The sequence below is a fragment of the Jaculus jaculus genome, chromosome 6, assembly GCF_020740685.1.
Source record: "Jaculus jaculus isolate mJacJac1 chromosome 6, mJacJac1.mat.Y.cur, whole genome shotgun sequence".
Lineage (NCBI taxonomy): Eukaryota > Metazoa > Chordata > Mammalia > Rodentia > Dipodidae > Jaculus > Jaculus jaculus.
In genome coordinates, this window is record NC_059107.1 from 98385333 (window position 1) to 98398552 (window position 13220).

General features: G+C 37.4%; 1 protein-coding gene across 1 annotated transcript; it reads left to right on the forward strand.

The window, feature by feature from the left end:
* The first annotated feature begins 225 nt into the window (after positions 1-225).
* LOC101600477 (olfactory receptor 6C6-like) lies at positions 226-1185 on the forward strand. The gene has a single exon (XM_004650475.2). The coding sequence runs from the start codon at positions 226-228 to the stop codon at positions 1183-1185; it is 960 nt and encodes a 319-aa protein (XP_004650532.2).
* Positions 1186-13220: the final 12035 nt, after the last annotated feature.

Genomic DNA, 13220 nt, shown 5'->3' on the forward strand with positions numbered 1-13220 from the left:
GGAAAATAGAAGTTACTCAACTATGGACAAGAAAAAGATATGAGTTCTTACAAACTTACCTCAAATAGGAAGGTATTACCAGTTAGGTAAGCTCAGGGAAAATTCAAATATACCTATGTATTTGACAACATTCACTATCTCAAACAGTCAATAACTAAGGGAAAGAAACATATTTTCTTATGTGTAATAATACTTTCTTTTATAAATTCATAGGACAAAGGAGAAATGAAGAACCACTCAGAGGAGATAGAATTCATCCTGCTTGGAATGACAGATGACCCTCAGCTACAAATTGTGATCTTCATTTTTCTGCTTTTTAATTACACCTTGAGTCTTATGGGGAATTTAGTCATCATCCTCCTCACCCTGCTGGATCCCCGCCTCAAAACTCCAATGTATTTCTTCCTCCGAAATTTTTCCTTCTTAGAAATTTCATTCACAACAGTCAGCATCCCACAGTTCTTGATAAGCATTCTTACTGGTAAAAAAAAGATTCCCTACAATAATTGTGTAACTCAATTGTTCTTTCATATTCTACTAGGAGCCACGGAGTTTTACCTCCTGGCTGCCATGTCCTATGACCGCTATGTGGCCATCTGCAAACCCCTGCACTACCCAGTCATCATGAACAGCAGGGTGTGCTACCAACTTGTGCTCAGCTCCTGGCTAAGTGGATTCTTAGTCATCTTCCCCCCTTTGCTCTTGGGACTCAGGCTGGAGTTCTGTGCTTCCAAAGCAATAGATCACTTCCTTTGTGATACATCTCCTCTCCTGCAGATCTCTTGCACAGACACACGCTTCATAGAGTGGATGGCTTTTCTCTTAGCTGTGATGACACTTGCCATCACGTTGTTCTTAGTGATCCTCTCCTATGCTTTCATCATCAAAACCATCCTAAAATTCCCTTCTGTTCAGCAGCGAACTAAGGCCTTTTCCACCTGCTCCTCACACATGGTTGTTGTCTCTATCACTTATGGGAGCTGCATCTTCATGTACATGAAAACATCAGCAAGGGACAGGGTGAGTCTCACCAAAGGTGTGGCTGTGCTCAACACTTCTGTGGCCCCTGTCCTAAACCCATTCATCTACACCCTCAGGAACCAGCAGGTGAAGGAAGCTTTTAAGCATATGCTTCACAGATGCTGTTTTCTTACAAATAACAAGACAAAATCTAGACATAAATGACATTCTTCTATAACAGGGATGAGAAAGTTAAATGCAATTGTCACCTCCTGCAGTTGTGATCTGTGCCACTGCTCTCCTTCAGTGTCCAAGTCCCAATAGGTTTTCTAGGTCTTTCTATGACTATATATGCTCTTCCTTAAGATTTCCTATCCTATATTTATTAGTGTTTCAGCTTGGCAAATACTAAAGTCTCTGATATTGTGTGTATGTTTAATACTATATTCTTTTCTTCAAAGGGAAAAAAATCATCCTACTTGAGGGATGTACAATTCAAGATGCATAGTTCTGATTGTATTATTGAATAAATACAAATAAGTGAATGGCTGGGTCTATAAAGTAACTTAAAGTGTATTTCAATTCATACAGAAGTAATGGTCTATAAAAGTTTTGAAAAATTCAAGAATTTCCATCATTGTAAATCCTTAAAATTTTCTAAGTTTGTTATTTAAAATATTATAAATTATATTCTAAAATAATAGCTTTGAACTTTCAATTTTTAACAATAAAGCATAATTTGGGGCCAGGAAGATAACTTGCTGTGTTTGCCATGTAATCATGAAGACCTGAACTTGATTCCCAAAACTCTTGTAAAAGTATCAAGAATTATCATACACACCTGTAAAATCAGCACTAGGAAGGAAGAGATAAGCAGACATTTTAACACTAATTTTTAAATCACTTAGAGTAGGAGTTGTAATCTCTATCAAATTTTGAAATTCAGTCCATTATTAATAGAAAAGTAATACCACAAAACAAAATATATCATTCATTAGGAATATGATATATGAAAGGTAATTGGTTATTTTGTATGAATGTGTATACATGTGCAGGTTTATATTCACATCATGTGTCTGATTATGGAGTTGAGAGGACAACATTTCATATGATCCATAACACTGATCATTACAAACACTTTCCTCCTTCTTTGAGCTTGGTCTCTCATTAACCTGGAGCTTGCCCATTAGTTTAGAATTTATGACCTTTCATATATCATATTCCTAATGGATGATATATTTTATTTTGTGGTATTACTTTTCTATTTATAATATACTGAATTTCAAAATTTGATAGAGATTAAAACTCCTACTCTAAGTGATTTAAAAATTAGTGTTAAAATATAAATGACTTTGGCATGCTTCTCCCTGCCCAGGTTCATGTGGAGTATTCCTGCACAAGGTGAGAGTTTCCCTACACCCACACAGTCACAAGGGTGGACTACTACTAGTGAATACACAGACGGGATCAGGTCCATTTGGTGATGGCCCTCTCCCTAGCCCACCTGATTGTGCATGCTTTGATTAAAGATAACTAGATTATTCTCTCCCCATGTTTGTCACATGTCCCATGTGTACATCCTAACCCATGTGGAGAATGCCCATGCATGGAGTAGGCTGCTCAGCTTCCAGTGTGTCCAGTCCAGATCCACAGATAAACTTTCAGACCATTCCTGCTCAGACCAAGGCTGAATGAAGCACTCAACAGAAGCCCCACTAAAGTGTCTGTAGCTAAATTCTCAGCAAGACAAAGATTATCTCCAGATAGGCAAACTTGTAACAGAACAAGTAACTCAAGAAATAAGGCAAAATATCCACTCCAAGAATGCCTAGTTCCTAGAATACTCATAAGATAGGCAACTGCCTACCATGAGGCTTCCTATCTCTATCACATCTGCCAGGGCCCAGTAGAAGATTCAGAGGAAGTGGTGATATGAATATGGTTCTTACTGATAGCCTGTAAACCAGCTCCAGGGTAATGGTGACAGACAGAGTGATCAATCAAAACCTACCACAGCAGAAATACAGAGGCTACCAAATAAACAGACACCTTAGGCTTAAAGGATGGATAAAGATATCCCAAACTATGCAAATAGGAAACAAACATGTCTGGCCATAATAAATATCTGATAAAATAGATAAATTGAGAATGACACAAGAAGATGGAAAGATCTCCTATGCTCATTGATTGGAACAATCATTATCATGGGAATGGCTATCAACAAAAGCAATATAATGATTCAATGCAATTCCAATAAGAATTACATTACCATTATTCAAAAAATAGTAAAATAGTTTCACATTCATATGAAATCCCAAAAGGGTTTGGATAGCCAAAAATGGCCTCAGCAAAGAGAATACTACTGATGGTATCACCATACCTAATTTCAAGATATACTAACAAGTCATAACAATAAAAACAATACATGTCACCAGCACAAAACAGACACATAGGAACAATAGAATAGAAGATCCAAGTTATACATCATAATAAGTGTAGCTGACTGATCATTGACAAGGGGCATACTAGAGAGGAAACAGCATTGACAAAAACGGTGCTGGAGAAAATGGATCTAGGGGTGGAGAAATGGCTTAGCGCTTGCCTGTGAAGCCTAAGGACCCCGGTTTGAGGCTCGGTTCCCCAGGACCCATGGTAGCCAGATACAGAAGGCGGTACATATGTCTGGATTTTGTTTTCAGTGGCTGAGGCCCTGGCCTGCCCATTCTCTTTCTCTCTCTGTCACTCTCAAATAAATAAATAAAAATAACAAAAAGAAAAAAAAGAATGAATCTAGACCCCTTCTTTCACCCTGCACAAAAAATGAACTCCAAGTAGATTAAGAACTTCAATTAAAAAAAAAAAAAAAACTCTGAAAATACTAGAGGAAAAATGACAGGTAGATCTTAAGATATTATCTTGGAGAAAAACTTACTGGATAAGATTCCAGTAGCCTAGGAAATTTCATAAACATTTGACCATTGGGATCTCATGAAACTAAAAAAAAAAACTATTATATCACAAAACAAATCCCCAACAGAGTAAACAGACAACATACTTAATAGGAGATAATGTTTACCAGCTAACCATCAAATGAATGATTAATATCTATGATCTTCAAAGCTCTTTTAAAAATTGTAATAAATAATCAGCCCAGTCAAAAATTTGGGTAGGGCGTGGTGGCGCACGCCTTTAATCCCAGCACTCGGGAGGCAGAGGTAGGAGGATCTCCACGAGTTCGAGGCCACCCTGTGACTACATAGTGAATTCCAGGTCAGCCTGAGCCAGAGTGAGACCCTATCTCGAAAAACAAAAACAAAAAACAAAACAAAACAAAAAAATTTGGGTAGGAAACTAAACAGAGTTCTCAAAGAAATAAGTACAAATGGCCAATAAATATCCTTTAAATTTATTCAAAATATTTAGCCATCATGGAAATGCCAGTTAAAACTATTGGAGATTCCATCTCACTCATTTTTTTTCTCTCTCTCATTCTCTCTCTCTCTCTCTCTCTGCCTCTTTCTTTGTGTGTTGCTTTCAAATAAATAAATAAAATAAAAATATATAGTAAAGTTTGCCAAGTAAAAGAAGGCAAGTTACTTATGAAACAGCATATATAATGACATAAAAATATGAACGCTCATCATGTATCGCAAAATAAACTTATCAAAGCCAAAGGAAAAAAAATTGAGGCAGCCTGGAGCTCAGCACTGAAGGAGACTTAAAATGTACCCTCCAAGGCTCAGGGAACATTGGGAAAGCAGGTGTAGAATTTATGAGCCATAGGGAGGGAAGGTGTAATCTGAGACACTTTCTCCCCTTCACTGGGAGTAACAGCTATATTCATGATGCCACAGTTATTACCATTACTGAGTGTGGCCCTCATTGTGATGGGGGCAGGAGAGAGGGTACATAAGTATAGCCTGATGAGAACATGACCAATTTGCACTAAATTCATATATTACAGCTCTCAATGAAAATTATTTTAAATGATGAAAATAAAGATTTAAAGAACCTTAAAGAAAAATTTAAGTTTTATTTCTTCCAAAGACAATATATGGTATTAGTTTTTTATTTATCCAAAAGTTTTATCTTATAGAACACAATGATGTCATTCTCTTCAACTGCTCTTATGTACATATGGTTATACCATGTAGCAAATTGTTTTATTACAATGTTAATGATGCTATTAGCACAATATTATCTTCAACATATAACTTTGGCATTTGTTCATGCTTATATCCAAAAATGCCATTATTTCCATATCCATCACCCTTAAAATTATATTCCTAGTAATCTTAGTGAAAATGAGAATACAAAAAATGGTATAATAAAATGCATTACTAGGTTATTAGTAGATTCTTGGCAGGTTATTTATATATATGGATCTTCATAATAAATATCAATATAAGTTGAATATTTAGAAAGTGCATATAGACTTAAAATAAAGTGTTGCTTAACTATCATGGCAATGGTGTAGTCAATCTGTCTAAAAGAACTGAAGCAGATATATTAACATAGTGTGCTATGGGAACATCTAGTTAGTTTTCCCTGCTGTACAGACTCAATGGGCAAGGATAAATCAGTTCTTCTTTTCTCCAGTTTTAAATACATGGTATAATGCATTTTCTAGAGTCACTGCAACACTGCAATATCTCCCTGCTTGAATGTCCTTCCATACATTCTTCACATTACTTTCAAAGACAAGTTGAGTCTAACTATCCTTTTTAATTTGGGCAAAAGTAAATGGCTGCCTATACTGGTAGATTACAGCTGAAAATATACTTGGTGATTCCCTCTTACTGATTTATTTTTGACCTTAGCCAACATGGTGTGAAAAAACCCACTCAGTTTATAGAGAGAAACTATACTGAGAGCTGGACATGGCAAACAAAAACAAAAAGTTAGAATAAAACATGAAAGAGATTAAATGACCAGACACATGAGTGGCAGTGTGGAGGTGTCTTCAGATGACTCCAACAGTGAGGCTTCAAATCTTCCAGGTCAGGACACATAACCATCTTCTGTTGTGTATTATAATTACAGGCAAAATAAAACCTCAAAAAGGCAATATTCAACACAAATAACATTGTCTCAAATTAGGCCATGCACGTTTTATTTTCCTTAGAGGACTATATCTTATTAAATAATTTAAATAATAGCTTTTCTCTTGTATACTTGTAAATATTTCTACAAATTAACTGTAACATCAGTTTGTTTTACACTTCTTTTCAAAATTTATTTTAGTTGCTTTGTTGAAAACTGAAGTCTTTACAGGTGAATGAACTACACATGAAAACAGTGTCCTGCACCTAGCACAGAGCTCAACAGTAGGCTCTTGACTGTGAGGGATTTTAAATAAAAAAAGAAGCTTATGAAAACAATGAAATGCCAGCTTTAAGGCAATACAAACAAGCAAAACTAGAAGGAATGGAAAATAATATAATAAAAAAGTAATATAACAGGATAAGATACAAAATTATGCTACTTAATTTGATATAAGTTTAATAAATTGTAAAGGAGTAAAAGAGAAAGCCTATGCATAGTCAAATGCCAATTTAAGAGTATAGAAGGAATAATGAAGTTACTTCAGCAGATGTTGAATTGCATAACTTTTTTTGATAAGGAACACTTTCTGGAGAAATGCTCAAATTATTGCTTAATAACAAAGAAAAACAATAACTTTACAGTAGTAATACCTATCAAAAACCTTCATCAATTAGTCAAAATTAGCATTAGCCATTGAAATGACTGTAATGAAGCTGATATATCCAAACTTTTAAAAAATATTTTTATTTATTTATTTGAGAGTGACATACAGAGAGAAAGAGGCAAATAGAGAGAGAGGGAGAGAATGGGCACGCCAGGGCCTTCAGCCACTGCAAACGAACCCCAGATGCGTGCACCCCCTTGTGCATCTGGCTAACATGGGACCTGGGGACCCAAGCCTCGAACCGGGGTCCTTAGGCTTCACTTAACTGCTTAGCCATCTCTCCAGCCCATATCCAAACTTTTGACATTGTCAATTTTCTTTTTCTGCAAAGTTCACACTCAAGAACCATACAATAGAGTTACAAAAAAACCTTAAAATATCCCATTATTATTATATTTTTGGTTTTTCGAGATGGGGTTTCACTCTAGCTCAGGTTGAGCTGGAATTCACTATGTATTCTCAGGGTGGCCTTGAACTCACAGTGATCTTCTGCCTCCTGAGTGCTGGGATTAAAGGCATGCACCACCACACCCAGCAAAATATCCCATAATATTTCAGAGACAGCCATAGGTTGGGCATACTAAGTGATATTAAGACAAGAGGAATGAATTAAATACAACAGTAACAACACCAAGAGAATTAATACCAAATAAAACAAGATCAGGATGGCATAATGTAGATCAATAAGATTTGTACCTTACATAAAGTATGCCAGGATTGGACTGAGGGATGGCTTAGCACTTAAGGTGCTTGCCTGCAAAGCCAAAGGATCCCAGTTTGATTCCCCAGGACCCATGTTATCCAGATACACAAGGGGGTGTACCTGTCTGGAGTTCATTTGCAATGGCCCTTTCTCTCCCTCCCTCTCTCTCTCTCTCTCTCTCTCTCTCTCTCTTTCTCTTTCTCTCCCCCTCTTTCTCTGTCAAATAAATAAAAATAAAATATTTTTTTAAAAAGTATGTCAGGATAATCCTGCTTGAATTATATTTGTCAGTAACCTCTGACCTTCCATAACATGATGTTTATTTCTTTCTCTATGTTTTAGATGTTTATGTTATATCATTCCAAACAGATTTCTATCCCTTTGGATTCCATAACTCCCTCTTGACCCTCAAATAACCCAATAACCTCCTCTTTTTATATGATCTAAAAGTACCAATATTCTTTGTAACTTTTTTGCTCTTTTCCATTTTTATGCTTTGAAACATCTCTTTTTAAATAGACTGTAATTTGTCTCAATAACTTATTCTCCTATTAAATATATTTTTCTATTGAAGCCTTCTCTGTTTCCAGTTTGATGTAGGGTATAATTTTGTCAGGTCTTTGGTTCACTTTTTGCATGTGTATATATGATATATAGTGTGAGCATTTATTATATGTATGTGCTTGTGGGTGTAAAGGTGCATGCGTATGGGTATGCCCATGCATATGGTGCTGGAAGTCAATTTGTGTCCTCTTAAATCACTACCTTTACTTTTTGAGCCAGCATCTTTCACTGTACCTGGGGTTCACCAAGATGAATAGACTAATTATTCACTAAGCCCCAGGGATTCCGCTCTTTGCACCTCATCAATGCTGAGATTACAGAAGCAAGATTTCCACGTAGTCTTTTACACTGGCTGCTGGTGATATGAACTCAGGTCCTCATAGTTCTGCAGCAAGTACTGTACTAACTAAGTTATCCCAAAAGACATTCTGGTCATTTTTTAATTGCTCCCAGCTCTCTGTTAAATGTCTTTCTCAGAGAATTGTGTTATTTCTCCATGTGCTCTTGAAACAATGGATTTCATTAAGATTAGAATCTTAAATTCTCCATTCAAAAGTTCATTCATACTTGTTAGTACCTGGTTGGATTCCAGCACCACAAATTGTCTGGGGTTGAGTTTAATTGAAATTTCTTGTTGCTTGATATGCACCATCATGTTTACATCAGAAGAATCAGCTGTACTGTCTCAAAGATGGTGGAAAGCATGCAACCAAGATCTGCTATGATGTCTAGTGAATAAATTAAGAAAAGTTCCATAATTACTATCAGAAGACGTAAGTGATGGCTGAAAGATTCTACTCTAATAACAAAGCAAAATATTCAACTTCAAAAAACAGAACAAGGAAAATAGAGTGACCAGAGTCACACTTAAGGAAGAAAGCTTCAGTATATTGACACTGTACTCTCAGTAATGGCCATTTTGAAGGAAAAAAAGAAAAGAAAAACCAAGCAATAGCAGAAGGAAGAAATAGATAGAGAAACTCCTCATCACTTGGCACTAAGCCATATATACAGTAAACTGTTATTTTAAAATGACCCCTAACGATTCCATGGTATTGCAGATCTGGGCTCTCAATGGACTATACACACTCTTGGGAATTAAGATCAAGTGTCAGAGGGATTCTGTGCTTAAATATGACCTCTAGACTGTGGCTAAAAATGCTGAGTTTGAAGGTTACTACATCTAGTGAGGTGGAACCTGGTGATAGTATGATTCTGCACAGAACTGGGTTGCATGTGATGTACCAAACATCAGCAAAGACAGACCAGGTACATGGAATCAGCTTAGACAACCAATAAATGATGAATGCACAAGAAAGCAGTGGTGTATTTTCACAATGGCGTCTTATTCAGCTGCAAAGAAAACATGAAATAAAAAGTAAATTTATAGGAAAATGTAGGCTTTGAAAAAGTTATATCAAGTAAGGCAATCCAGGCTCTGAAAAACAAATGCCAGATGTTCTCTTTTTAAAAATTATTTTTATTATATATGGACATAGTGTATAAACAACACATGTTGGTACCATCCTTGCCTCCATCCCTGCCCCTTTTCCAAAGAGACCTTCCTCATTGGGGATTCAGGTCAACCCCAAGGGGACTGTGGGTCATGCATTGTGGGGGCAGCAGTCAGTTATGGGGGACAGGCAGTAACTCTGTGCATAAAGTCCTAACTTGTGGCTCCAACAATCTTTCTGCACCCTCTTATGCAAAATTGCCTGAGCCATACTGGGTGCACTTTAAGTCTACTTCAGTGACGAGCTTTTAGAAGCCTCTGGATCTCTGCCTTGGTATGTGTTGATTGTCCTCAGTGTCTATCTCTTTCAACCTTGTGCTGATATCAGTTTCACTGAGAAAACAGGACACTTGCTCATTTTCCACAGTTCTTCTGTGGTTTCAGCTGGGTCCAGGGTGCAGTGGGCTGGGTCATTTATCTCCTCAGGTCCTGCTCCCTTCTGAAAAAGAGAAGCAGATTCTCCAACAGAGTGAAGTCAGCACTGGTTAAATGGTATAATCATTATTAATTTAGAAAGAGTTTAAAGGGGGTAGACTCTCTTATAGCTCAAGATTAGTGGGAGCCTGACGTTGGAAGTAAAAATTATCTGGATATGATTTTGACTTGTTTTAGAGTTCTAGGTATGGTTTACCTTCCACTGAGAAGATCTGTTAGCCAATCAAACAGCAGTTGGCTACCCTCCATGGCTGTGTGCCACTATTGCACATGTTTGAGCATCACATACTGTTGTTTGCTTCCAGGATACAGGGTTCTACAGTACCAGTTCAATTTTGGCTCAGTTTTGTGACCCCCTTTTCCCCTTCCCTCTAGCCATATCCTCCCTATTATCAAGTCTTGAAATGTCCTGCAGGTATGTCAGCAACTCAGGCTGACCCAGGTTAGGACCGCAGATGAGCGAGACTGTGCAATGATTGTCTTCCTGTGATTGTGTGAGTTTGCTTATTATGAAATGTTCCAAGTTAGACCATATTTCTCCAAATTTCACTGTGGTTTTTTTTTTTTCTTAATGCTGAGAATAATTCTACCATGTAGATACACCACATCTTGGTTATCCAGTCATCCAATTATGGGCACCTGGGTTGGATACAGTTTTTAGCTATTGTGAATTGAGCAGCTATAAATATGATTGAGCAAATATCTCTGAACTGAGGTATGGAGTTATTAGGGTAAATGACCAGTAAAGGAATAACAGGGTCCATTGCTAGCATGAAATTCAGCCTTTGTAGGAGTCTCCATAAAATTTCCATAGTGGTTGTACCAGTTTACATTTCCACTAACAGTGAATTAGTGTTCCTATTTCTCCACATCCTCACCAACATTTGATTTTTTAGTGTTTGCTATCCTTACTGGGGTAAGGTGGAATCTCATAGTTGTTTTAATTTGCTATTGAAAATGGGACAGCCTCACTGATTTCATTCTCTGTATATTTGTCCTTTGCATATAGAAAAAAGCTTTTTGTTCATTGATTTTGTTTCCTGCCACTTTGAATTTATCACCTTAAGAAGCTTCAGATGGAGACTTTCAGGTTATGTCATATGCAAGTGGGCTAACCTGGCTTCTTCCTTTCCAATTTGAATCCCTTTTATTCATTTCTCCTGTCTTGTTGCTTGGGCTCATACTTCTAATATTATGTTGAAGAGCAGTGGTGAGAGTGGGCACCCCCATCTTGTTCCCAATCTCAGTGTGAACTCCTTTAGTCTTTCCCCATTAAGTACTATTTGGTCTTTTTTATTGTGTTGAGACATAGACCATTTATGCCTATTATTTTTTAATATATATATTTTTATGGACAACTTCTATACTTACAGACAATAAATCATAGTATTTCCCTCACTCCCCCATTTTCCCCTTCATAATCCTGCTCTCCATCATATCCCCTCCCTATCTCCATTAGTCTCTCTTTTAATTTGATGTCATCATCTCTTTCTCCTGTTATGAGAGTCTTGTGTAGATATTGCTAGGCCCTGTGAGGTCTTAGATATTGAGGCCAAATTATGTCTGGACAATTGTATGTAAGTAGTGGTACCCTTCCTTTGGCTCTTACATTCTTTCAGCCACCCCTTCCGCAATGGACCCTGAGCCTTGGAGGGTGTGAGATGTTTCAGTGCTGGACACTCCTCTGTCCCTTCTTCTCAGCATTATGTTGCCTTTTGGGTCATCCCAGTGGTCATTGCCATCTGAAAAGAGAAGCTCCTCTAACCAGAAGTGACAGCAGTATTAATATATCAGTAGGAACATTAATTGTAGTGCTTTCAGGGCAATTTGGTTAGACTAATATATGCATTTATCCAGACAGGAGCAAACTTTATACCCCTAAAGCTCATGACTTCCTCTGTCATAGGCTTTTTATTAGGTTTTCAGTACCAGGCATGCATTCATTTCCATAGAGTGGACTTTCAGTCCAATTAGAGAACAGTTGGTTTCCCCCAGAGCAGACATGCCACTATTGCACTCATTCAGCCATTTGGCCTGTCTGGCCAAACTTGAGGCTTCCGATGTCCATTCTTTTCACTGCTTATGACTTCTGTCTCCCATAAGGCTACATAGAGTGCAGCTTTTTCCACCTTTCAGTTGGCTGGGATATATGGAGAAAGTTTTCTATTCAGCACCAGCTTGATTTCTCAGTGACTTTGCTGCTCAATCATGTGAAGTCTTCAGCAATAGGGTCTTACTATCTCTTTCTCGAAGGAAAACAAGGAAGTTGGCAATAGCCTATAATGTTTTGAAGGCAACAGGTACCTCCCTGGCCAACAACTCACTGGAAGGTATCCCATCCCTGGTACTGAAAATTTTCTAGTAATAACCTATGGCTTGTGGATATGCCATTATTGAAGAAAGTAGATTTCCATATGTCTTATTTAGAATATCTTGAATTTTGATTGACCATTGTGGTGGTTTGATTTAGGTGTCCCCCATAAACTTAGGTGTTCTGAATGCTAGGTTCTCAGCTGAGAGATATTTTGGAATTAATGCCTCCTGGAGGGAGTGTATTGTTGGTGGTGGGCTTATGGGTGTTATAACCAGTTTCCCCTTGCCACTGTTTGGCACACTGTCCTGTTGCTATGGTCCATCTTTTAAATTTTTTTTTGTGAAAAATAAAGAATGCCATTTATTAGTGTAACACATGGCTAATAATACCACGAGGAGTAAAACATTCATGATTCTGCTGATACAAAGCCCATTGTCTCCTTAATAACAAAGACCAGGAGAGTCTTTAGTAGTGCCAGAGGTGAGAGTCAGATCCATATAACACAAAGCCCACTAGAGAAATCCATCCTTCCAATTCTGTTTCTCCATGTGATAGTCTTTTTTTTTCTCAATTTTTATTAACATTTTCCATGATTATAAAAAATATCCCATGGTAATACCTTCCCCACACACACACTTTCCCCTTTGAAATTCCATTCTCCATCATATTACCTCCCCATCTCAATCATTCTACTTACATGTATACAATACCAACTTATTAAGTACCCTCCTCCCTTCCTTTCTCTTCCCTCTATATTACCTTTTTAACTTACTGGCCTCCGCTACTGAGTTTTTTCCTTCTTACGCAGAAGGCCAATCATCTGTAGCTAGGATCCACATATGAGGGAGAACATGTGGCGCTTGGCTTTCTGGGCCTGGATTACTACACTTAGTATAATCCTTTCCAGATCCATCCATTTTCCTGCAAATTTCGTAACTTCATTTTTCTTTACTGCTGAGTAGTACTCCATTGTATAAATGTGCCACATCTTCATTATCCACTCATCAGTTGAGGGACATCT